The sequence below is a fragment of the Penicillium citrinum genome, assembly GCF_028827155.1.
Source record: "Penicillium citrinum strain IBT 23319 chromosome Unknown utg000003l:1.0-4596430.0:1.0-4598250.0, whole genome shotgun sequence".
Lineage (NCBI taxonomy): Eukaryota > Fungi > Ascomycota > Eurotiomycetes > Eurotiales > Aspergillaceae > Penicillium > Penicillium citrinum.
The window spans coordinates 4,012,470-4,037,657 of NW_026622688.1; the positions used below are offsets into that span (position 1 = coordinate 4,012,470).

At 46.7% G+C, this 25,188-nt stretch overlaps 7 protein-coding genes across 7 annotated transcripts; 3 read left to right on the top strand and 4 right to left on the bottom strand.

The window, feature by feature from the left end:
* Positions 1-217: 217 nt before the first annotated feature.
* Positions 218-1,787, top strand: N7469_004737 (pyridoxal phosphate-dependent decarboxylase family protein; the record flags this gene model as incomplete). The annotated part of the gene is made up of 2 exons (XM_056643657.1): positions 218-262; positions 348-1,787. 2 exons carry the CDS (start codon positions 218-220, stop codon positions 1,785-1,787), a joined length of 1,485 nt encoding a protein of 494 aa, XP_056503069.1.
* A 334-nt stretch (positions 1,788-2,121) lies between these two features.
* Positions 2,122-4,835, bottom strand: N7469_004738 (RINT-1 family protein; the record flags this gene model as incomplete). The annotated part of the gene is made up of 5 exons (XM_056643658.1): positions 2,122-3,729; positions 3,788-3,932; positions 3,987-4,292; positions 4,352-4,599; positions 4,689-4,835. The coding sequence occupies 5 exons, from the start codon at positions 4,833-4,835 to the stop codon at positions 2,122-2,124; spliced, it is 2,454 nt and encodes an 817-aa protein (XP_056503070.1).
* A 173-nt stretch (positions 4,836-5,008) lies between these two features.
* Positions 5,009-7,546, top strand: N7469_004739 (putative DNA ligase I; the record flags this gene model as incomplete). Its single annotated transcript, XM_056643659.1, has 1 exon — positions 5,009-7,546. One exon carries the CDS (start codon positions 5,009-5,011, stop codon positions 7,544-7,546), a length of 2,538 nt encoding a protein of 845 aa, XP_056503071.1.
* Positions 7,547-7,910: 364 nt separating this feature from the next.
* On the bottom strand, positions 7,911-8,888 carry N7469_004740 (uncharacterized protein; the record flags this gene model as incomplete). The annotated part of the gene is made up of 2 exons (XM_056643660.1): positions 7,911-8,707; positions 8,813-8,888. 2 exons carry the CDS (start codon positions 8,886-8,888, stop codon positions 7,911-7,913), a joined length of 873 nt encoding a protein of 290 aa, XP_056503072.1.
* Positions 8,889-12,769: 3,881 nt separating this feature from the next.
* On the bottom strand, positions 12,770-15,180 carry N7469_004741 (grainyhead-like protein; the record flags this gene model as incomplete). The annotated part of the gene is made up of 5 exons (XM_056643661.1): positions 12,770-13,071; positions 13,128-14,293; positions 14,353-14,904; positions 14,968-15,090; positions 15,167-15,180. 5 exons carry the CDS (start codon positions 15,178-15,180, stop codon positions 12,770-12,772), a joined length of 2,157 nt encoding a protein of 718 aa, XP_056503073.1.
* Positions 15,181-18,147: 2,967 nt separating this feature from the next.
* On the top strand, positions 18,148-18,581 carry N7469_004742 (uncharacterized protein; the record flags this gene model as incomplete). Its single annotated transcript, XM_056643662.1, has 2 exons — positions 18,148-18,294; positions 18,492-18,581. 2 exons carry the CDS (start codon positions 18,148-18,150, stop codon positions 18,579-18,581), a joined length of 237 nt encoding a protein of 78 aa, XP_056503074.1.
* A 3,006-nt stretch (positions 18,582-21,587) lies between these two features.
* Positions 21,588-24,174, bottom strand: N7469_004743 (zinc metalloproteinase family protein; the record flags this gene model as incomplete). Its single annotated transcript, XM_056643663.1, has 4 exons — positions 21,588-21,684; positions 21,747-23,614; positions 23,683-23,778; positions 23,869-24,174. 4 exons carry the CDS (start codon positions 24,172-24,174, stop codon positions 21,588-21,590), a joined length of 2,367 nt encoding a protein of 788 aa, XP_056503075.1.
* Positions 24,175-25,188: the final 1,014 nt, after the last annotated feature.

Below are 25,188 nucleotides of genomic sequence, written 5' to 3' on the forward strand. Positions count from 1 at the left end.
GGGCCGAGCCGATGATGTCAAGAGGCCGGCAAGTCTCGCCATCCCCGGCGACATCGGCACATCGGAACTTTTTTTTCTTTTGCGGAAACATACTCGACGCATTTCAACCTCGACATTCATATTGACCCCATTGTTGCACATTACTTCCACATACATTTCCTGCTTTTTCCGCACATCGACACCACTCACCCTTGAAAATCTACGGCAATTCGTCCAGATGTCGGGAACGTTGCCTTCAAGCCGTGCTGATGAGGTGCAGAGTGTGAGTCACAGACCTGGTGCACGAGATTAGCTAGGGAATATCCTGATCATATCGGCTACAGCTAACAACTCTTTTTTTTTGTTAGCTCCTCAATGCCGTTGAAGATCTTCTCATTCCCTTCATCCGCGCCGCTGACGAGCCGACAGTCGCCGCACAGAAGAATGGCACCAATGGTACCAATGGACACTCACACGGGACATCACTGGTAGAATACCGCAAACCAGAAGATCTTCGCGATATCTTGAACCTCGAGATCCCCGAGAAAGGTCGGCAACAAGATGGCCTGATTGAGGTACTGCAGAAGGTCCTCAAATACTCCGTGAACACTTGGCATCAAGGATTCCTAGACAAGCTATATGCTTCAACTAATGCCCCCGGAGTTGCAGCGGAGCTGATTCTCGCCGCCCTGAATACAAATGTTCACGTTTACCAGGTCTCGCCAGCTTTAACAGTCATTGAGAAATACACTGGTCAACGACTCGCCCATCTCTTTGGCTTGAACGGTCCTCGTGCTGGTGGAATCTCGGTGCAGGGTGGCTCTGCTTCGAATACCACATCTATCGTCATTGCGCGCAATAACTTGTACCCCAGCACTAAGGAGGAAGGTAATGGCGGCTACAAATTTGTACTTTTCACCAGCGCCCATGGGCATTACAGCGTGGAGAAGGCTGCGCAGATGCTTGGATTCGGTAGCAAAGCCGTTTGGGCCGTTCCCATTGATAAGTACGGCCGTATGGTCCCTAGCGAGCTCGAGAAGCTGGTTCAGAAGGCTCAAAACGAGGGACGGACTCCCTTCTATGTCAACGCCACAGCAGGAACAACGGTGATGGGTTCTTTCGATCCCTTTGAGGAAATTGCTGCGATCTGCCGGAAACATAATCTCTGGTTCCATATTGATGGATCTTGGGGTGGTTCTTTCGTTTTCTCGCAACGACAGAGACATAAGTTGGCTGGCTCGGAAAAGGCAAACAGCATTGCCATCAACCCACATAAAATGCTCGGAGTTCCAGTTACCTGCTCGTTCCTCCTAGCATCTGATATGCGCCAATTCCATAAAGCTAATACACTTCCGGCGGGCTATCTCTTCCACAATGAAGATACCGAGGCCGTCGCTAATGGAAATGGACATGAGACAGAGCTGGAAGTCGATTCGCCTGAAGTATGGGATCTGGCAGACCTTACTCTACAATGCGGTCGTCGTGCCGACTCCTTGAAGCTATTCCTCGGCTGGACATACTACGGCACTGAAGGATATGAACAGCAGATCGATGCTGCTTGCGATATTGCCGCTCACCTTGCAAGTCTTGTCTCAAAGAACCCGAACTTCATTCTCGTCAGTGAGAATGCACCGCCATGCTTGCAAGTCTGCTTCTATTATGCACCCGGCAAAGAGTTTGTGTATCCACGAGAATCGGAAGTCGTTTCAAATGAAGAGCAACGTGGTAAGAACAACAGCAAGGTTACGGAACAGATCACGCATGCTATTGTACCCAAGGGCTTCATGGTGGACTTTGCTCCCCCCTAGTGGTGATGAGAATGTCATAGGAAACGGCAAGTTCTTCAGATGTGTCGTAAATGTTTCAACGACCAAGAATACAGTAGAGTCACTTGTGCAGGCTATCGAGGAAGTCGGACCATCCATCGTCGAGTCTTTGAAGAAAACTACTCCAATCGTTCCTCTGAAGCGACTGGCAGAACATGGACATGGGCCTGTGATTCACCATGCTTGAGCACTGCTCGAGTAAAGATATTTGTACATACCCTTTGTTGCAAGACATCTAATTAGACATATACATCGACATCATTGAAGTAAAGCTCCAGATAATTATACTACTTTCCTAGAATTTGAACCTTTCCTCTTAGTTTCCGATTTCAACTCGCCGTTCCAGAACAGATCGAGCCTCTGCCCCCGTCAGCCCATCAATCTCTAACTCAGTGAGAATAGCTCGGGCACTCTCGTTGTCTTTGAACAGTTTCTTTTCCACCTCCCAAAGACCAGGAGTAGGTGATGCATCGACAGTGTCAACTTCAGTCGACGATGCATTCAATTGAAGGAGGCGCAGGCCGTCATTTAATTTCTTCATAATTTGAAGGGAACCACCTGATTGGCCTGCTGTACCGAGGGTGGTATCAATCACATTGCAGATGTGATCGACATCGCTAAAAAGCTGTGCAGCACCAGTCGCAGAAAATGCATTTCGTGTCAGAACGTTATCCCAAATATAATTCTGAATTGAAAGGAGCAGCTGCCGAGAAACGCGGCGAAGTGGAGCTACGCCGAGGGCCTGAGAGAGGAAAGAAACCTGGGTGGATAAGATACGGACCGCATGTGCCAGGTCGGATGTTAAAGAGAGAGGAGATGACGCTGCACCAGCTGAAGGAGTTGAAATGGTCGCCCATGTCGATACACGCGAATAGGGCTTTAGAGCGGCTGTTACATTCGAGGTTAACGTAGAGACGATTATAGATTCAGATCGCTGTCGAAGGCGTCGGTAAGCAGAAGCGGTTTCATCAAAGAGTGCCCCATCAGATGGAGATTGCGTGGTAGCCGCATTATTATCTGTCACAGCCGGTGAGGTACGCGATGCGACTTCTGCGATTGACATGTTACCAGCAACATTCTTGCTACCATCCCGATTTTGGCGAACTCGATCCTGGAGTTCGGACCATAGCTCAACAAAAAATACATCGTTGCTCCAGTCTTCCATCTTCTTTTCAAGGTATTCGGCACTACCGAAGACTCTGCAGAGTCTTTCTAGGCCTGCAACACCTTCCACGCTGGCTTGGCCATCAGCGCCTTGTACTGTTCGACCAAGGGTAGAGGTCATAGCGAGATATGCCTCCAATGCAGAGTTAAGGCGTTCGTGGAATTGATCGAATATGGTGATTTGGATGTCAATCAGGAATCGGAGTTTCTGACTGAAAGAGGCCAAGGGTTGATAGCGCTCAGTGATAGTTTCAAGAAGATCGTTGACGCGTATTGCGGCCTTGGTTGGCTTGGTTGCAGTAAGCTCGATGCCATCATAGTCGATATGACCACTATCGGGATTATCGATTATGTCTTTATATCGAGCCAGTGCAAATTCCTTCTCGACTTGAAGCCAACGATCGTACCAACCCTGCTTTGTTAGGACCTCCGAGGTCATACCCTTCCAGTTTCCTTCCTCGTAGGGGTCGGGCAAGTAATTCCAAGTCTCTCTGACTTCATTGTCAAAATTCATAAGCTCGTGGATGAAGTGGCTGAGTAATTGAGGATGGTCCGCGACTTGAGGAAGGAACGAATTGATTTTGTGTCGAAGCATCGGGAGCAGGGCGTTGATAAAGCCATGCAGAGCGTTATAGAAATTCCACTCCAGAAATTGGCCGGCAGTCTGGGCCTTTTTGTCTAGTATGGGTTGGAGGTAAGAAGTAAAGAATCCACCGGATTGATTTATCAAGTCGATGACGTGCGATAGGAAATACTCAGGCTATGTTATATATCAGCATCTTAGATGGTCCTTTCCGAAACAGTCTCGGTCACGATACCTTGTCAAGCCTGTTAGTTGGCTTGTCACCACTAAAGTGATATTTAAACCGCAGTTCGAGTGGATGCACCATCACTTCCAATGGGAATAGGACTGGAGGTTGGATGGTCGAGCCAGCGGCCAATGCATCCCTTGTTGGTAGCTCGCTTTGGTGTCAAATGGTTAGCATTCTCTCGAGAAAGGTGAGGCAGTTGACATACGGTGTTTGTAGATCGATAAGTAACTCAGCTTCCTGTCTCCACTGATCTAGCAATGCATCCGTGATATTCAAGTCCCGAGTAGGCCATTTCATAGATTCAAGAGTTTTCTGCAGTTGAGTCTCAAAATATTTTTTCAATTGCTGCCTCAGTGCAGATGCGAGTTTCTCGGTATAGTCGACCAGGTGGGGTGCTGCTCCCTCAGCGGCGGGCTGAGCTTCTTTCACTGATGAAACGAGACTGCGGAGCCGAGCATATGGTTTCAACGCATTACGAGGCTCGGAAGGTATTTTGGTCAGGGCCTCCTTGCTATTTTGTCGTTGTCAACCTTCCTTGTCCAGTCAAACAAGACATCGTTGCATGCATACCTCAATTCCTCCGCCTCTTTCAGTAGCTCCACGTATCCTTTAGATAACTCCAGGCGTTGAAATCTTTCGATACTTTTTTCCAGTCGATGCACCGCTTCGTCGCTAGTTTCAGATTGTGTAATAGCCTTTAAACGTCTGTTGATATCCGTCTGCTCTTCGGCAAATGCCTCGGCGCTTTTGCGAGTGGCTTCGGCATGGTCGATGGACGCTTTTGTCGCATTCGATAGAGCTTCCTGAGCCTCTGCTAGCTGAAAAAAAAAGATGCGTTAGTCTGAATAATTCTACAACAGTAACAAGATGTTGAGGTTTGAGGAACCCGACGTAGGGCAAGCGATACCTGCTTTCGTTGAAGGTCCTGCTGAGCACGGAGATTAGAGAGCAGCGAGTCCAAACTCTCGAGGTCTGGCGTAACTTGAATCTTGTCATTGAGATAATCTTCCACCCGCGTTCGCTCATGCGACGAGAGCAACGTGGAGGGCGCCATGGTGTGAAGAAGGGAAGATCGCGCGGGAGTGGAAGGTCCAGCTGTCGTCGCGATTGTTGATCGCCGATCTCCGCCTTTCGGTCTGACGTACATACCGCTCTCTTTCGACCTCAGTGGCAAACGGGCGCCGCTATTTCTCTACTTTTCAATGCAATAAAAGAAAAACGAGCAATATGTCCAGCCCGGCCAAGAAGCGAAAGCAGAATGACGTTGATAACTCACCACACAAAACGCGCAGCATTGTGTCGTTTTTCAAGGGGCCCTCAGTCCAGAAGCCTAAGCTGCCAGAGCTTCAACCCGAGACTACAGAGCAGACACTTTCAGACGAGGCATTGGCGCGCAAGATTCAAGCCGAATGGAATCAAGAGGACACTTCTCAATCAGCGGCTACGGCCGCGGCCAGCAATGAATCTACATCGGCAGATCTAGAGCAGTCTACTTCTACATCAGCGTCTGCGATCCCTACAAATACGACCTCAACAACGACAGCTTCATCGATATTACCGAAAAAGAATACACTCTCATTGCAATCGTCTGCTGGTACAGAGGATTCAATGTCACTGATGATTCCTCTCGATCAGAATCCACAAGTATTTGACATGTCCAAGTACGTGAGCGAGTTACAAGCGCATTGGGCTGGCGAGGGTGGTGATGCTTCCTACGCTCTTCTAACGAGGGCATTTGTCCTTGCAAATGCAACAACAAGTCGAACCAAAACGGTCGACACTCTAGTTAATTTCCTACGAATTTTAATTGAAGTCGACCCCTCTAGCTTACTGCCCGCTGTTTGGTTGGCAACCAATTCGATTTCACCTCCATTCGATGAGCTAGAGTTGGGACTTGGCGGCTCGTCCATCTCCAAAGCTCTGAAAAAGATATATGGTCTCGATAATCAAGGGTTAAAAACGCTCTACGATAAGCACGGAGATGCTGGAGATGTCGCTTTCGAGGCCAAGAAGCGCCAGGCCTTCACTTTAGTCAAGCCCAAACCATTAAAGATCAAGGGCGTATACCAGTCCTTGTTGAAGATTGCCACCAGCAAAGGATCTGGTAGCCAAGAAATGAAACAACGTCTTGTTGAAAAGCTCCTGCAGGATACACGTGGTGCCGAGGAGAGCCGTTATATTGTTCGCACGCTTGTTCAAAACCTGCGGATTGGTGCAGTCAAGACGACAATGTTAATAGCACTAGCGCGTGCATTCCTCTATTCTAAGCCATCTGGAGCTTCATTCGAGGTGCGATCTCAGCAAGAGATTGCACGCTTAAAAAAGGATGAGCTCGTCGAGATGTACGGTAATGCTGAAGAGATTGTCAAGGCATCATATGCCCGCCATCCTAACTATAATGACCTTGTACCATGTCTATTGGAAATTGGAGTAACAGAAGAGCTTCTTATTCGGTGTGGTCTAGCATTACACATTCCTCTAAGGCCGATGCTGGGCAGCATCACCCGGGATCTTTCCGATATGTTGACCAAATTACAAGGGAGAGACTTCAGCTGCGAGTACAAATACGACGGGCAACGAGCCCAAGTACATTGCGATGAAAAGGGCAAAGTCTCGATATTTTCTCGCCATCTCGAACTTATGACCGAAAAATACCCTGATCTTGTTTCTTTGGTGCCACAGATTCGAGGTGAAAGTGTTTCTAGCTTTATCTTAGAAGGAGAGGTCGTGGCTGTGGATCAGGCGACGGGCGATTTACAGCCCTTCCAAACTCTGACAAACCGAGCAAAGAAAAATGTTGAGCTCGGCGCCATCACTGTCAATGTGTGTTTATTTTCCTTCGATTTGATGTATCTCAATGGAGAGCCTCTATTGGACCGACCATTCCGCGAACGACGCGAGCTACTTCGGAGCCTCTTTGTCGAAATACCTAACCGATTCACGTGGGTCAAGAGCATTGATGCTACGTCCGCTAATTCAGAGACTGTACTTGAATTCTTCAAAAGTGCGACAGACGTGAAATGCGAAGGTATTATGGTCAAGGTCCTTGACAATACGATCAAGAATAACGGCGCGGTGCAAGAGCTTAGCAGTGATAATGGTCTTCCGGGTGCCACCACTCAACCGATAGAGCCGGCAGAAACCATCAAACCGGCGAAAGAGAAATCCACGCGGCGCAAAGCCCTGTTATCCACCTATGAGCCGGACAAACGTCTGGAATCCTGGCTCAAAGTCAAAAAGGATTACAGTACCTCTTCAGAGACCCTTGATTTAATTCCCGTGGCAGGGTGGCATGGTCAAGGCCGAAAAGCCAAATGGTGGTCTCCAATCCTTCTTGCAGTCCGAAATCCTGAATCGGGTGTCTTGGAAGCTGTCACCAAGTGCATGTCCGGCTTTACCGACAAATTCTACCTTGCCAATAAAGAAAAGTACGCTGAGGGTAGTCCGAATGTTATCTCGCGGCCCAGCTGGGTGCAATATAATGGCGAGCCGGATGTCTGGTTTGAGCCACAGGAGGTCTGGGAGATGGCCTTTGCAGATATCACTCTCAGTCCGACGTACCCGGCGGCTATTGGGTTGGTCAGTGAAGAGAGGGGTCTCAGTCTCAGGTTCCCCAGATTTTTGAAAGCTCGAGAGGATAAGTCAATTGATGAAGCGACGACATCAGATTATTTGGCCCTGTTGTGGAGAAAGCAAGCTGAGCGAACCAATGATGACGTTCCCGGACAGACTGAGCAGGAGAATATAGGTTGGCAAGAGGAATGAGGTAGCGGTATTGGAAAATAAATGTGTACACTTGTATCGTTTACTTGTACAATTGATAGCTCAACGTTGATTTGATCTCGCCGCTAGTCGGCACTATCTAATAACAAAATCAACGGAGATTTTTCAGAAAATCGTCTGATCAGTACGACGATAATAAACCCATCCCAGAACATGAAAAAAAGCAACTAATGAAACATGGTTCATTAAACCCATATGTCCCCTAAACATTTGACAAGAAGAAATAACGAATTGAAAAGAAATTGAAAACATTAATGACGCAGTTCCACTGCGAATGTTCTGGAGGTCATTTGACCATTGAATGCCTTGGTCAGCATACCGATAATGACCTCTTGAAAGTGATACTTCACGTGTACTCGAGGAGAATCACGATGAAGCCAACCAGAGCAAGTATCTGACCCATGGTGGTCTGCTGAGCCAGAGCACCGTTGTACTTGGGAGGATGAGTTGCCGTGGAAGTAGGGCCACTGGGACTCTTGCTTCCAGTGGACTCTGAGGGATTAGTTGCCTTGGAAGTCACAGCCTTTTCGGTGGTGTTGACATAGATCCCACCAGTAGGAACAGGCATCAGCCCTGTGCCGGTACCAGGATGAGCAATGGGTGTAACCAAGGTGGTGAGCGTCTCAGTGCAAGAGCCGCTGTGAGGGCATGTAGTCATTGTGAGTGTTTTGGTGACGAATTCTTCAGTCACACTTGGGCTTGACTGGCTGGCTCCAGGAGCCTGAGAAGCGCAGCCGCCCTTCTCGCCAGGGCATTCAGTCACAGTTGCAGGGGGCATGGTCTCTGTCGTACTTTCAATGCATTTGGTATCAATTACGGTGGCCTCAATGCCGGAGGACTTTGCAGTTGATCCTGCAGAAGTGCATTCAGCCTCAGTGGAAAATACAGTAATTGTGCTAGTCTCAATGGTCTTTTGAGTCAAGATGATTGGACTGTCTGAGCTGCCTTCAGTAGGGGTGCAAGCGGACGAATCTATTGAGCAGGTGTTGACGAAGGAAACAGTCGTATGAATGTAATCTGTGACAGTATCTGTCTCAGTGATGGTGACAGTTACAGTCAGAGGAACCGGAGTGACGGAAAAAGGCTCCTCAGCAGTTTGAGCAGAGCCTTCACGTCGATGAAGCTGCTCAAAGGCATTCACGTCTGAGAAAAGTAAGCCAGAAGTTCATTTTAGCAGTATATTATGCAGGACAAAGCGAAAAGATTCAAAGAAAGGGATTTGAGATGAAACGAAACAGAAAGACTTACTGTCTGAGCCCATCACCAAGGTCACCAGGAGCATGAGCATCGAGATGACCATCATCTGGCTCATATTGAACTTCATATTGAGAGTGAACAAACGAAATTCAAGCGAGTGAAGATACGTATTAGTGACCAGAGGTCAGAAACGAGAGAGGTTGATTGCGTAGATAGACACGGTGGAAGTAAGCCAGTGTGGTGAAAAGAGAGAGAAGAAGAAGAGAGAAGGGGGGGGGGGGGAGGTAAACAAGTGAATGACAGACAGTTAATCTGAATTTGGAAGTCACGCGTGTATAGGAGTCGTGCCTTCCAAGCATAGATCTTCCTCGCATAGATCTGCTAAGTTCGTGCGGCTCGAACCAAAAAGGAAAGAGCGAGTAGAACTATTCTCCAACACAAATGAGTAAGAGCACACTCAATTGCTTGGAACGAGATGTGGTTTTATTTATTGGGATTATACTATGGTTATCAAACATGGGCATGGTCAATATAAGATAGAGGTCTAGGTGATGTATTATGACGAAAAGCAGGCAGCCCGCAGCAAGGAGAATGACAGCAATTTTTATGTACCCTTGGCCTAGTATGGTTACTCTTAGAGCTTCGCTAGTTGTGCTATTATTTGGTCGATGTTCGCAGATGAGCGGAATATAGAGAACTAAGTGAAGATACTCTTCCAAGCAAGATCAGGATAAGATGCGATGTAAAAGCCAGAATTCAAACAAATGACTCGGTAGGAAAGACTAATATACTTCTGACGAAGAACTGTTGAGTATCGACAATTGGTCAAAGATGTATTGAGTAGGAGTAAGCTGGTTATCAGAGTGCCTCAGGCTCTGGGCCTGAGTCAACTTCTACCCGTCGCTTTAGAATGTGGTCAGATTTAACGTAAACTCGAACCATGGCCCAAGTGCCCCTGTCGTTACAAGTAGAAGATGGTTCCCAGGGTTTCGGGAACGTTGACTTTACCAGCCAAATGGTACAAACCATCAATATATCATCAGCCCTATGACGAAACTGTGGCTGGACGCCACAAGGATAAGCTCGGCCAGTCTAGGGCTAATGTGGCACGTTGGGGGAACTTAACAGATATCAATGACAGAATTACATACATCTTCTACTGTATATCCCGATATAGACTTTGAACCGATGCAATGGCGTCTTAGCGGGGTGGTTCAAGATGACGAATCCCATCATCCACACCGAGACTCGAGACATGTAAGACCAACAGCTAAAGTAGTACAATATTACCGGGCCGAGTTTGAGTACCACTTAGTGTAGACAGTATATGTAGGTCGGAAAGCCGAAGAGACCCGGAGATGCGGAGCTCTCGTGCGGAGTAGGGGAAGAAAACCGCCGTTGAATTACCATACAAATGCCATACGACGAGTTCAATATGGGTACATACAGTATTAGTGGCACTGGTAAGCGTCCCTCTAATTGACTTAACCGATTTCGCTGTTCTCCGTAACGGGGCAAGCTGCGTGGAAAAACACGAAGTGGGGTCATTTCTGGTAGCTGAGATCGCTTCGCTATTAACTGCTATCCGGAAGATGTCATTTCAATAAGCGAGTCTTGGCATTGAACGGGGAAAACTGATACCCCTGTAGAATTATTCAATCAGTGTGCAAAGAATCCGGGTTACATAGTCAATGTGTTTATCTTGAATAGATTGAAGGGTTGAAGAGAGGGGTAATCTGGATCAGCAAGTGGGGGTTTTACGTGCTCGGGGCTGGAAATGAACTAGAGGTAAGGGTTTTTTTTACTTATGGACGAGCATGGATGAATCTCCGGGATCGACAGGTACGGAGACTGATCTGGACCGTCCACGATACATACATACAAACTAGTACGATACATACACAGTAAACTATATCTGGTATTGTATCAGAATATCCCGTACGAATTTGCTCATTTTGTGGCTGTCTCACTGGACTCAGTATATTAAAGAGAAGATTCATTGACGTCAGGAAATCGAGCCTCGATTTAGTATATTTAGAATGGATGTTTTACATAATATACATTCTAGTAGTAATAGGTACATACAAATAGGACAATGTATTGCACTGTATACGCACGGGAAAGGAGCAGCAAGAGAAATGAAACAGGAAATGGAGATCTCGCAACGAAGTTTCCCTATAGCTCTCCCAATATGAAACAGGTGGAATCAAATCTCGGAATTGTAAGGCCAAGAGATGTACATTTGATCCTTTTTAGATGAAGCCGCAATTGCTACTAATTGACCTACTGTACTGTACATACTTGACGAGGTATCTACAGCCGGTGCTTTGGCCTACGCAATTACCGAACCAAGCCCAACCAACCAACCTATAGCATTGCAACGATCAAAATACAGACAACCGTCTCCGAAATTAAAGCATTCATAATGAGAAGAAATTTCAAATTAGATGGCCCATACAGATGGTAAGTCCGTTCATGACAGCGGGTTTATTTCTCCACCGGCAGGCCGAGCCTGATCATTAATGTTCCTTGACCGAAAGTACGGAGTACGCACGTACATATGTGGCCCATTGTCTTCTTTCTCCGGGCCCAGAGCCCACCAATCATACTGGATACCTTCGATCCATATCGACCATGGAATTTCATGGAGCCTCCTCTCAGATTTAGTCGGCTCGACCCGTGGCTTTCATCTCAACAGCCCTGAACTCGTTGCCTGGTTGCTGGGACCGGCTCTGGGGGTGGGGTCCCGAAAGTCTACAATTGCTACAAATGGAAATGCTGAGCAGGCCACGCCACCAAGAGAAAATATCTTCGTAGGATGGTAAATTTCGACTGAATTTTGAGGGTCTAGGGTCTGGGTCTGGAAAGGTCCCGAGTGTACATACTGTACATACATAGTACATACTGTAGTAGAGAGACCAGGGGGGAGGGGGGGAGAGAGAGAGACCCATTCCTATTCGGCAGTTTTCCCTGCCGCTAGCTTGGATCTGTTACTGGACTTAGCCACGTACGTACTGGCACTTGCGTTACCCCAACTCAGCTCCATTTACCGAGTACACTAGTCAAGAATAGACCCTCTTCTTCTTTTTTCGATTTTATGAAGATGACGATCGTAGTGGGGTTAGTCAAAGATTTGATTGCGTCTTTTTTAAGGCTGATCATCATGAAAATTTGAAGATTGTGGAAACATTCTACGGAGTACAACAGGTTGAAGTCAATTTGCTTGATGATAGCGGTAGGGCCGTCAAATTTGCGTGCCTGGGTAAACATTTGGTTTATAACCCCGTCCTAAAACTAGCGACTATATGTAACAAATGATCCAAAGTCCGAGTAATTACGCGCCTCAGACAAAGGACATGAGAAGAATCAAGTAGGACAGGCAACCGAATGCTCAACAAGGCGAAATGGAGAGACAGATGTAGTCGGGAACAAGCAAATTCAACCAATATAGGACCAGCGATATCAACGTCGTGTTTCATACCTGTGCCAAAACAAAACTCATGACGGTGAAAGAGAAGCCTTGGAAAACAAAAGTAAAATCGTTTGTGTATCAGACAATCACCATGATGATCGTCAAATTCATATTCCGTGAGGGGAAGAAAACAAACTCCATGGATGATATGAGAGGCTAAAGTCATGAAAATTTCGAAGAATATAATAGTAAAATGAAAACAATCAAATCATATGTTGACAGGGTATCGGTACCATTGCTGGAAGACTCGTGTATTGTCTCCCTATCCAACGCCCCCAAAATGAATAGCCGCCCAGTGATATATCGATTGGAAAAAGAAAAAACTGGACAAAAATGAGATAGCTGCAGGATGTCGGTTGCGAGCGAGAGATCCCTGAATCGATTTACACACCAGGTGCAATCGATATTCAGGTAGAGTGGATGGTAAGCTAGTCCACGGCAAAGAAGCCGAGACGATGCTTAAGGTCTGCCATTGAGCGAGTACCGCGAGGTCAATACTCAAGAGATCGTTTTATCTATGTGTCGCGAGAGTTGAATTAATAGGTTAATTTGATCTCCATCGGAGAATCGGGAAAGCCGCCACCAGGGCCTTGAGCTTCATAAATATCGGCAATCATGTCTTGTCCTTCTGGAAGCTCACGCACAACATCATCATCGACCATTATTCGCAGTCCATTCTGATTGACATGCAGGATACGAGCAATGCGGGATGGATCGATGTGTTGCTTTTCGGAAATCTTCTTCATTAGGTCTCGTACGGTGCGTTCGGTGAGGTAGATCGCTCGATAATAGGCGGGCTGTTGTTCATTTCCAGAAAATCTGACGTAAAAGCATGCAACTAGTGTTGTTAATACTTGAAGACAACGGCAGTATGGCAATGGGGCAAAGACTTACTCGGTTTGGGGGGTCGCTCTGCTGGTGGACGATATGTTGGATCGATATCGATAGCCTCGAGGTAGCCAACTTTTGAATCATTCGTAGGGACTCGTTGGATTCCAGATCTCTTGAAAGCACCTAGACGGGGGGAGTTCAAAGAAGCATTGCTGCTACTCGGTGAGAGAATCAAAGACTCCATAGAATGAGAAGCACTCTTGCTTTGGCGGTCCAACCCGTCGGTATTGAGCTTCTCCCCTTCGATTGGTAGTCGAACTGGGAAAAGATCGGGATCATCTTCCAATTCACCACGAAGCGCGAGAACGCTCACATTGCGTGTTGATGAGAACATGTCTTGCATAACGACGAGTTTGGCTTGAAGATCATCTTCAAGAGACATTTTGTCTGAGGCTCCATCCTGAGAACCATTCGACCATGTTCGTTTATGCTTCGAGCCCTTCATAGACCGGTCCTTAATGTTCGCGGCACTACCACGCTTGCGCTTGCCATATCCACCACCCAACTCTGCCTGTGCGATTTGTTGCTTCAGCTTCTCGATCGTCTTCTTCACGTGGGCAACATCGTTAGATAGTTTGCGCTCGGCGCCATGGTCGCGGAACAATTTGACTTTGCAGTATGAAACTTCCATTTCCCGGACGACACCTGAATCTTCTCCTGGCGATATGATTTCGGTTTTTGCGCACAATCGGACCGGTATGCCCTTGACACCTTTGGAATGACTGAAGTCGGTAGATAAAAAGTTGAATCGCACGGGAATAGTGCAGTCAGAAGCACCGGAGCCTGGGTTAGCCGTCCAGGTAACGCAAAACCCATCAAATGACATTTGTTCAATTTCAATCTGGCGGTGCTTGTTGCTGTCGCCGCCTTGCAAAGGCTCAACATATTCCACGGCCAGGAGCTTGCCTCCGCGTTGATGTGACTCGTTCATGCCCCGGCCTTCCTTCCACAACTGCCAGCATATCGCCGGCTTTGCCCTTTGCTCTTCTTCGTCAAATGAGACGCGGACGAATGTGCGGTATTTGATAGGCTCGGAGCTAATCATTGGCGGGTTAGAGTCAATCACTGTCATGTTATAGGCTTGTCCCTTGTTCAGGTAAGTTATTGGGATTTCTCGTTTATGCTTGACCATTGCCGTTGGTGCTCGTAAGGTCACATTGTAACGAAAGCTATATTACAGTTAGCACTTGATCAGAGAGGATTTGTTCCAGGTGAGGATGGGGCTTACTTTTCGCCTTCAGCGTATGACACATTCATTGTGCTTGAGTGGTCCGTAGAGGCTGTGATGTTGGATTCTTGGTCGACGGGAATGCTATTCAGAGATCGATTATCGGAAGATTCGTCCATGGCATCGAAAGAATCCCTATGCAAAAACGCGCTGGGCGCATACGAGGCCTGTTGCATGTAGGGATTGATATCTGGCATGTGTGGCGGGAGATAGTGTGGGTTGAACTGTTGGTCGAGATGCACGGGATGGCCGTTAGACGGATGAGATCCCGGCATAGGGTTCGCGAGAGAGAGTGGCGTAATCATATTTAGACCGGCAGTCGGTGTGTGGAGGTCTCCGGCTTGATTGTGAAATACAGCACCCATGCCTCCTGAATTAGGAGTATAGAATCCAGGGTGCTGTCCGGCAAACGAAGACATCATTTGCATGGCGGCCGGGTCCATCCATGAAGGACTGAAGTTGAGATCTTGAAGGTTGCGAGGGGTTCGTTCATTGCTAAATTTCATACTGACATCCTCCATCTTCAAGTTTGGGTCATGATTTCCCGTGAATCTGTGAATGGGGCATAAGTCAATCGGGCCTGGATCATGGATGACAATTCTTGAGTCCACATACCTTCCCGGGCCCAAATTAGAGTGATGGTCATATTCATTTTCGCCTTCACGTCGCGGAACGATCTCGGAGAATGTTTGCTGGAAGCGACTGATAAAATCATCATCAGGCTTCTGCTGACTGTTTCTGTCAAAGAAAAAAAAAGTAATTAGTGACTGTCCGTGGTCCGACTAATTGTAATTGGGGGGGGGCGGAGACTCACCGGTTACGAAACATGGAGGGCGGATGGACTGGTGAATGTTCACAAGACAAATTCACACAGTTGGGGGGTTTGAGAGAGATAGGAGAGAGAGAGAAGAGAAGAAAAAAGACGCCTTTTACAGCAGAATCATCTGATTGCAAAAGATCCCTCAAATCCCAAAATGTCGTGTAGTGGTCGCTTTTTCCGTAAGTGGAGAACTTTTTTTCTCCCTTAAGACTTCCCCTTCCCGCTAGTTCGAGATTCGATCTTCCAGGCGGGTAGCTCCAGAGAGCACTCAATCAGTCCGGAAATTGCGAACACGAATTTCTTCAAACGAGTTTCTCTGTATAATGATGATAGAATGTGTTCATCAAATCGGTTTTGTGTCGGTCAATGTCGAAAGTTTATTTGGTTAAATCAAAATTGCGCGTAAGCGGAATAGAGAAATGCGAGCCTCCAAAAGAGTAAAAAGTAGTGCGGAGACTCTTTAAGATAAATATCGATGATTGCGGAAAATCCCCAAGTAGGAATGGAAAAGTCGAAGGTATAGGAGGAGGGGAAAGGAAAGAGGGCCAAAAGGGAAAAAAAAATATCAAATCGAAAGAAGTGTTCGAAGTATGCGACGAGACCCCTTTTTTATCACGAGATGATGGAGAATGATTCAGAGCGGCGAGGGGTGGGAGGGGTGGAACACGGAAGGACGGTGGATGACGAAGAGACTAGAATGGGAAAAAGAAAAGTATAGAAAAGATGGTACGGTCCATCGAGCCTCCAATAATGAAAGAAGTATGTGAAGCACCAATATTTGACATCCACTGAGCCACACTTGTAAGGACCAATGTGGTTGGATGAAAAAGTTGGGGAAGGGGGGAGAGAGGAAGAGAGAGAAACAGAAAAAGGAAGAAAGGAAGAGGAAAGATGCTGCTGTGGAGTTGAGGAAACACAGTGTTAGTTTAGTTACAATGTTGAGCAGCAAAAGAGAAGAGGGTCGCCACTTGTACGATAAGGACCAGGAGCCACATCCGAGGATGGTAGGCTACCCTATTTTCTTTTTCTTTTTCTTTTTTTTCTCCTGTGGCTAATTTTCTTTTTATAAATCTGGAGATTTCGGATATAGAATGGAAGTGATTGGTACCGCACGAGAGTACATACACTGAAAGGAGTATTCAGTGGAGATCGGTCAATATTACAAATATAAAATACAAAATACATGAAATAACAACAAATCAAACAACTGGGGCCAGACATGGTAATTTAAACACTGTCGTGTATCAAGGGGTATCACCGGGGATTCCACTCTACAGTACGGAGTACCGTAAAGTAAAGTACAGAATGACCGTCTTTCCTTTCTCCCAGTGCGGACAACAACGTCATCATTTGCTCGGAGTTCCCCCTTACCATACAGTATACATTATTCAATTTGATTTTTTTTTCTTTGGGCCTTTCTCGCGTGTCAAATTTCTCGAGGCATCGTTGGGGACCAGCCGGAGAATTTCCGTCTATCGATAACCCATAACCCATGCTTACCACTGCCTCGGGTCCCCCACACCGTTTGAGAGAACTAGAGCCGCCCATACCTGCCTTGCTGCCTGAGGTTGTATTGTGCTAAGTAACTTCTGTATATACATCTACAAAGAAAACGACTTCTACAAGAATTACCTAGATTATACTTCTATCCTTGCGATGCACTTACTGTACTGTAGAAGCATCTGACATTCTCGAGTTCGGTGGCGGAAGTGGCGGTGGGAACGAGGATGGTACTGGCCACTGGCGAAACCAATCACTACACATGGATACTACAACCTACTGTACTTGTACCTGTAGTAGGGTATGTCTGCATGAATCATAAAAGCCACATGCTATTTCAGTTAGAGCCGCAGGCAGCGGGATTTCGTATGTTGCGAATCTCAACGTGTACACACATACACACATACACACCTATTCATGAGTGTACATACAACTCCGATTAATATGTATGCTCTATACTCCATACTCTGGACTAAGTGGCTAACATAGTACTGTGTATGTCATACAATAAAAAAAAAAAACTCTAAGAACAGAATTGGAGATGCACATTCTATGGAGCTTGTCGTACATACTGTACAATGGAAGGAAACCTAACTTTGGGAGTGAAGATCTGACCCAGAGAATTATAAGCACCTGCTTAATGCAGGGCAACAACAAGCCACACTATGTATACACAGTATTGTACAGTAGAGCTTGGGCTCAGTAGCCGCCAATCACTCCATCAGCACGGCCACATTGGTTCCATGGACGAGACAGATTCGCAGTGGTCGTGCCGACTTACTGCCGCGAAGCAATAACTCTAACATCATCTGATCATGGTTCAATTGATCGTCGTCAGGGTAAGCACATACAAACTGTAAACTCTGCGTTGTCTATACACGATACTGTACGTGGCTCGATTGAGGAACTATCCAACGACGGGGGCATTGACGTGACCTCTCATCTATTCGAAACGCGTTCATCCGCCATGTCAGCCTTATCCTGCATTATGAAGTATAGTGTCTACAGACTACAGTAATACTACCCCATCAACATGTATGCTGTATACATACAGTAGGAATTCAGAGAGGCGAGTAACAAACAATGTTACTGATGGCGTATTACAGACACTGACAATACCGATTCATACACTTCGACGGGCTTGCTCTATGCTGTGCTATTGCCGGGATGCCATCCCACGAATCAGGAGTCGTAGATCTTGTTCGGGTGATTCGGAGCACGTGCTTAATACGATACATGACCGAACGCGCACGGGTGATCCACCTTGGGGCAGCTTGGCAGGAGATCTTCGATTAGCTATCGCCGTACACCGTACGGAGTATTCGGTATTGATTCGAGTTCTCCGAGTGGTCGTTGAATTGCTTCTTCAGAAGAAGAAAGATATTTAACTACTCCCAGTCGTATCGCAATCTGCAAATCGAGCCCTTTTGATATTGAAATTATTCTAAAAGGCTACATAAATGCTGTGGTGTACTATGTACGTTCGGACACTATCAACGGGGAGAAGACTACAAGCTCTGATTGGCTGGCTCTTCCTTCCGAGCCTCCTTTTGAAGAGGAATGGAGCCACTCTGATCGAAAACGGCAACGATGCTCGCTCTATCGTGGCTTCTGCCCCTAAGGTATGTACTTTCTGTACGTATGCATTCGTGGAGAGCATTATCAATTGTAAATACTACAGTACGAAGTCCTAGTTGCATACACTATTTTGATTCCATTTTGGCTTTTGTACGTACATAACAATTCGAACCATTCTTAATTGAATTGTTCGAGAAAATATAGAAGCAAAAATTGTAAGCGAGTGTATGCCGACCATTAGTACATTTCGCCATCCGGCCGGGGCAAAGATACACCCGATTATTCCGATCGAAAAGATCGCATCATCCATTACAAATATCGTGATCCATAGAGGAAAAAATTCTGAAGATTCCATTTCGAAATCTTCTCTGAAGCCTCTTTGATCCGCCTTATTAGGAAAGTAATTACCCTTTCAGGCGGTTTGTAAAGTTGTTGACGTCAGGATATTGTTTCCAGGTGTTTTCCACCAATCAGAAGTAAGTACTGACAAGAGACGGATATCTGCGGCGGTTGATTTTGGTTCGGTTCGAAATTTAAGGTCGGCAACTACAGTAGAACGTTGAGAACTATAGTATACGCGTAGTATAATACTGTATAACTACTACTATATAATACTGGGCTGAAAAGCCACCTGTGTCATCCGACGGTTTCGGGGAGAATATTGACATGGGCGTAACCGCCACCGACCATTCTGGGATTAAGTGAAAGGGATCGCTCAATTCTCGGGATTTGAATCGACAAACGGCGCATTTGAGGATACTCAATGATGCACTCTTTTGTTTGCTTTTTCGTTTTCCAGCCTCTGGTTTGACAGTTCTCTTTGTCTCTGTCCCTTTGTCTCTCTGTCTCCTCTTGTATGACTTCAATCTGCAATTCCATTTGCGTTACACTATGTAAATGTTTACTACGCCGGTATAAACGGAGCGGAAAACTCACCCGATGTCAGGTCTATGTAGGTCTTGATTGGATGAAGTCTTGAGATCACAGATCACAGTCCGGAGCATGTAATATTGGTGTGGATGCCCCTCGTGCCAGCGATGTATTCAATGTGGCCAAGGCGCAAACACGAAAACGAAGCGTCTACTTATTCGGTCGAGTGTGCTCTCTAGTCACCGCCCCCCCTGCAGTGGACAGTACAGTGCGTACACGAATCAGCTACAGATCGGCCAGATCGACCAAATCAGCCTGGTGACGGACGATCACCGAGTGAGCCTGACTCGGTCATTCTCTGTAATATACATACTGTGTATGTCAGAACACAACACATTGAATCCAACTTGAACGTATACAGTAGTATGATACTATGCTGCATTCCCCTGAACTTTGAACAGTCGGAGATCATCGCAGCCCTGCGCCATCAGATAGGAGCTTGGGCCTCTGCCTGGCGCCTAGTTGACAAGCGGTCACCATATAGCTTACTAGCTGCTGTACATAGTACAACTGTATTATATACAGTTGTATGTACTCATTGTATAAAGTGAGGGGTTGCAGTAGAGGCGGATGTTTTATCCACCTGCGGTGTCAAACCACTGCTCTGTACACTTCGTACAGTATGTACATATTTACAGGGGTATCCCGTAGATCCATACAGCACTGTATACTGTACATAGTATGTGTAGATGTATACATACTGTAAGAAATGATCGCCGTGGCTACTGCCGCCATCGCAACCGGGACTAATAATGGAAGACGGGACAAGTGTCAGAGAGTCGCATGTGTGCGACCGAATAAAAGAAGGCACACCAAAAGAGCCAGTCAAATTATACACAGATATCGCCACTGCGGACTCAGATATCCGACTCTGAGTCAATATGCGCCACATCGAGCCACAAGGCAGTAAGAAGTAATGAGAGAGGACAGAGCTTGCGGGGAGCGGGACGGGCGGAATGCATTGATAGACGAATGAGTTTCTGTCGTGAAGCGGGGGAGAAAAGGTGTGGCAAAAAGCAGTCAGATGGTTCTTAACGTTGCAGCATGGACGGATGTGTATCTGCCAGTGTCATTTACTAACTGTTAGTAGTTAGTTAGAAGCATTATTGCATGGCTATGATCGGATTTGGAGGATGAGTGATGGTGCATATCCAGTAGATACTACATACATAACTACACAACATATTGACTAACTACGATACTGTAACTATAGGACTCTTGCTATTATAGCTTCAACATATAAAGATCTACAATTACATCATGGAGTTAGGATACTACAATAGTACGAATAAGTCTTGCACTTACTACAGTAAGATCTAGAGATACTGTACTGTACAAAATTGAGATTGCATCACTGCAAGTCCATACAATGCATGAGGTCAAATTGAAGCCCAAGCAGATCATAGAGCATTAGCCTTACTGAGTGGTACGTCGGGCTACATTTACATGCCGGCATCGAGATTAGTGTAACGGGTACCTCGTACTTCATGTCGATTAATCTCAAATAACGACAAACCCCAACAAATCGATATTACATTTCATACTGTACTATGTACTATGTACACAGTACATACATCCAAGATCATCCAATGCACCGCTGATCCACGGCCGCTACCCCACCGGCTCCAATATCGATTGGCCATTATTTCCGCCACTTCCTTCCGACCAATTAAATTACCCCGGTGTTTGCTATGTATGGGGTAAGCTCCAGCAGCTATGTAATGGGGATTGAATCCTGGGTATTTGGTGAATTCCACTCAGTAATGTACATATGTTATGTTATTGTAGCTACACAAAAATACAAACATTTCACGCTGTATTCTACCCGAGACTTTTTTATTCGTCGATAGAGTAATATATTCTGAAGCCGAGTGTGGCTGTGTTGAGGAGATTGTGAATTGTACTCTGCTACTGTGGCGCAAATTACATCACGGCTACAAGTATGATATCAAATGCGCATGCATCTCGTACAAAGTACAATTTGTGAATCTTGACACAGAAGAAAAATCTTTATGTAGAGAATGTACTCGCAATTGATCGGGTATTGATTTGCTGGGAATGCCCAGTCCATGATATTACTTTCTATAAACTGCCGGCTCAATATGAAATGTTCCTTGTACAAAATATCTGTAGCTCCCTCACGAAGTTGCAAGCAGAAGGAACCAGTGCAATATGTAGTCAATGCTACCGCACCCCAAAACGCCATTCCAAATAAAAAAAAACAAAGAGTTATGAACAAAACATCCGGAATCTGGCAGAATCACGTGTATATGTGCTGACCAACCTGGCCGGATCTGTTGCCCAGAATGTGAATCCGGCGATGAAGGTGTGAAGTTACAAAAAGATATCGTGTCGTGCTCCGCCTGGAGGGGTTGAGAGACTAGCTGATATGATGCACTGAGGGTACTCAGTGCTGAATGATGAGAGAAAATCCGTCAACCCAAGAGCCACAGGATCCAGAGACACCTGCAATCTTGTATCCCAGTGGTGGTATCAAAGTGTGCCTGGAAGATGTGAGTACCTGTACAAAGTCTAGATCTCTCGATAGGAAAATCTCAGAACTTACCCTGACCCGCCGGAGGCATTTCCAAAAAAGCCAGACTTTCTCCCTTGGCTAGTAAGAATTTCTATTCCATCGATCCAAAGTCCAGCTCGGACGTAAAATCCAAGTAGAATCTCTCCACGCCGAACATCCAACACGAACTCGTCACCGCCAGGCTTGCCGCCACGCTTTCCAAAGAGTTGACTAGTCATGTCCTCGTAGCAGAATTCAAGACCGTCAAGAGCACGGCCATGGTAGATTTTGATGGACGTGAGCAGCTTCGTACTGACAAAAGCCGATTCGAGAAGAAGCTGCTGAGGCTCGCTGCCTTCCATGCTGGAATGACCCAGTATTCCACTCTTGTAGCCAGTCTGGCTTTTGGGCAGTTTGACCAAAGAGCTTTTTGACTTGAGAGCTCCCACATCTTCAACGGTGTAGCTACCCAACGCGCCAGAAAAGACCACCAGTCGAATCTTCTTCTTCTTCTCCTTTTCGGTTCCAAAGAGTTTCTGTCGGAGCTCACTTTCGGTAATAGTGATCTGTTTTGGTAGACCATTGGGGCTTGATTCGGTGTTAAGGTACTCGATATACTCGTGGCAGAACTCATCACCCTCCTTATACAATTCCATGAACGCAATTCCCGATGATGCACTGAACAAGATCTTGCCATTTTCCACTGGCCATACTTGAACACTGTCATCTGCGCTGACTGGGGCGTCATTCGGAAGACGGAAGGCAGGGTGGAATCGGAAACGCAGCGCATCCAAGCGATGCCATCCACACTCATCATTCGGCAGACAGACCTTCAGGCCTTGCGCTTTGGTCCGAGTTGAGAAAGGCTCTTTTGTCAAATAGGATCGATTGAGCTGTACGTAGTCACGCAACATGATACCGTTTTCTTGATGGGGGCACCCGAAGAGATGACCGACTTCATGGAGATGAGCGCCGATTCCTAGATTAGCAGACTCCCAGTTCGAGCCGGCCTCCCCACTGTCGTTGGCCACAAAGTTAGTGTCTGTCCTCGTGCAGTCAGAGAATGCATCCACCACTTCTTCCAAGCATGATGGGTAGCTTTGCAAGCAATGTGAGCCAAAAATGGCCATCTTGATATCGTCATCGCCAGAGCCTAGGGCAGCATGACCAGTGATGGTTTGCGATCCTGTGTCCCAATGGGAATCGAGGAGCAATACAGAGACGTACTGGTGCTGGCCGGATTTTGCATGAAAATGCTTGCGCACAGCATCTTTTGCGATGTTGAAGAGTTCGTCCTTGTTTTTCGCGTCCTTATTTTGCTGAGCAATGTTAAGATCCCGCAATTCAGCGACGGTCTTATCAGAGCGAATAACGTGGACCTTGGCTTCGTTTCGCATTTGTCCAGCGGCCGAATCCCGGCGACTCAAACTACCCGATTGCCACTCCTCCTCGAACCTAAAGCAACGACGGCCGAGATTGTTGCGATACATTTGCTCTCCAGTGAATGCCTGCCAAAGGTATGCCGCTGTTCGGTACTTTCGAATTGCCATTTCGAGACCATTTCCTTCCCGCTCTTGCCTCTCTGGCACAGCATCGTACGTGCCCTCCGAGTCCTTGCCTAGGAGAACGACCAGATGCAACGGTGGAGAGTTGACCAACGGCAGGTAGTTGATATTTATCCATGTAGAATGTACAGCGGGGTATGTGCTTCCGGTCGACAGCTTAGGCGAGACAAAATCGAAGCGCAGGCGATTGGGGCCCGGAACCAGATGAACGAGAGCTTTGAAATGGGATGCCGTTACGGGCCAGCCGAGCGACGGGAAATTATCTTGGTGGTGGAAGACAGTCACATTGCCGTCCAGCGGGTGTTGACGAGGATCTCCAACCTGTCCATAGATGAGAAGTACTTTTTGATGAACCTGGGAAGAAGGATGATTAGTCTGGAGAGCTCGCTGGTTTGATGATCATGCAGAGCATCAGCACTTACCCAATTGTTATCTGAGATTGAAACAATCCTTGGCGCATAAGGTGAGCTAGGGACAGGAGATCGATAGACTCCGTTAATAGACGAGGAGGAGCTTCCCTGTTGCGATAACGAATTAGTGATGATTCAATTTATAAATATGTATTTATATACATGTATGCAGCGATGTATGGGTTAGGCTGGACGTACCACGACACTGTTTCGTTGGGATGGGGTGGTTACAAAAGGACCAGGCCGTTGTGGGGGAGGGGGAAGAGGTGTGCTAGTAGTGCTGGTGATGCTGGTTCCATTGGAGGATTCGGACAGGGAAGGGAGGTTTGGTGAGGACAGAGTGGGTTTGATCGACGATGGGGGAGTGATGGAGCTGTGGGAAGACGTGTCGATCGTGGAGGAAGATTTGCCCGAGACAACTTCCACCTTGGTTGAAGGAGATTTGGAGTCGGTAGGATTGAAATTAGCCTTGGATCGGCGACGAAGCTGTTTGAAGAAAGGCATTGGGATGAGGCCAGGAACTTCTCGCCAGCAGAAGAACCAGGCCTAGAGAGAGCGAGCGAGAGAGAGAGAGAGAGAGAGAGGGAGGGAGAGAATAAGAGAGAAAATAGGAAACAGTCGAGAGAGTGTATGAGGATTGAAGAGGAGAGTGAGAAAGGAGAGGAGAAGAGAAGAGAAGAGAAAAGAGGGAGAGTTGTGGAGTGAGTTTGGTTGTTGAGTACGGAGTAGAAGCAGAAACAGTCAGGAACAAAAGGAAAGCGCGACCGTTTGCGGCGAAAGTGACGAAGCCCGCTGTGGCACTCCCCCCCCCCGCAAGAATACGCAGAATGTGGGTGAATGAATGAAAGAGAGCGAGAGGGAGATAATCAGGGAGAATGAAAATGAAAATGAAAATGAAAAGAGGAAGGGGAAAAATATGTCAGACTGTAATAGAAAAGATAAGGGGAAGTGCGATAGATGGTGTTGTCACTATAACAGACGCCTATCTACCATGTACTGTAATGTTTGGAGTATTGTTGGATATTCAACCCTGTCAATGCCCTCAAAACTATCGTAATGTAAGACTTTTTTTTTTTCAACTCACTTCCCCTCTTGCGTCTTAAGCATTACGTATACCCCCTCAATCTGCGAGACAACAAAGCCGCTGATTTTCCTGGGAGTCGCAATGTTTCACCTGTGGATCTCTTCATGATCGCCCTAACGCTGCTAGTCCAAGATCTAGTGTCTGGGCTAACCAACATACCAAGGTCAATTCCCTGCTTTGTGCCAAACGGGCTTGATGGTTGATTCCAGTCGGCCCCATCGTGGCTCCATTCAAAACTGCTGCCCCTTGGCCATGCATTGAAGAGATCTGATACGCGCAGTACGGAGTACAAAAGTGCACATGGTACATATGTAGTTAACTATGTATGTACACTCGCACAGATGCAGCTTCAAGCCTCCCCCCCAAGGCTGTCCCAAGGCTATGCCAAGAAAAACAAATCCTGATAGTGTACAATCCCACTCTTAGTTCGACCT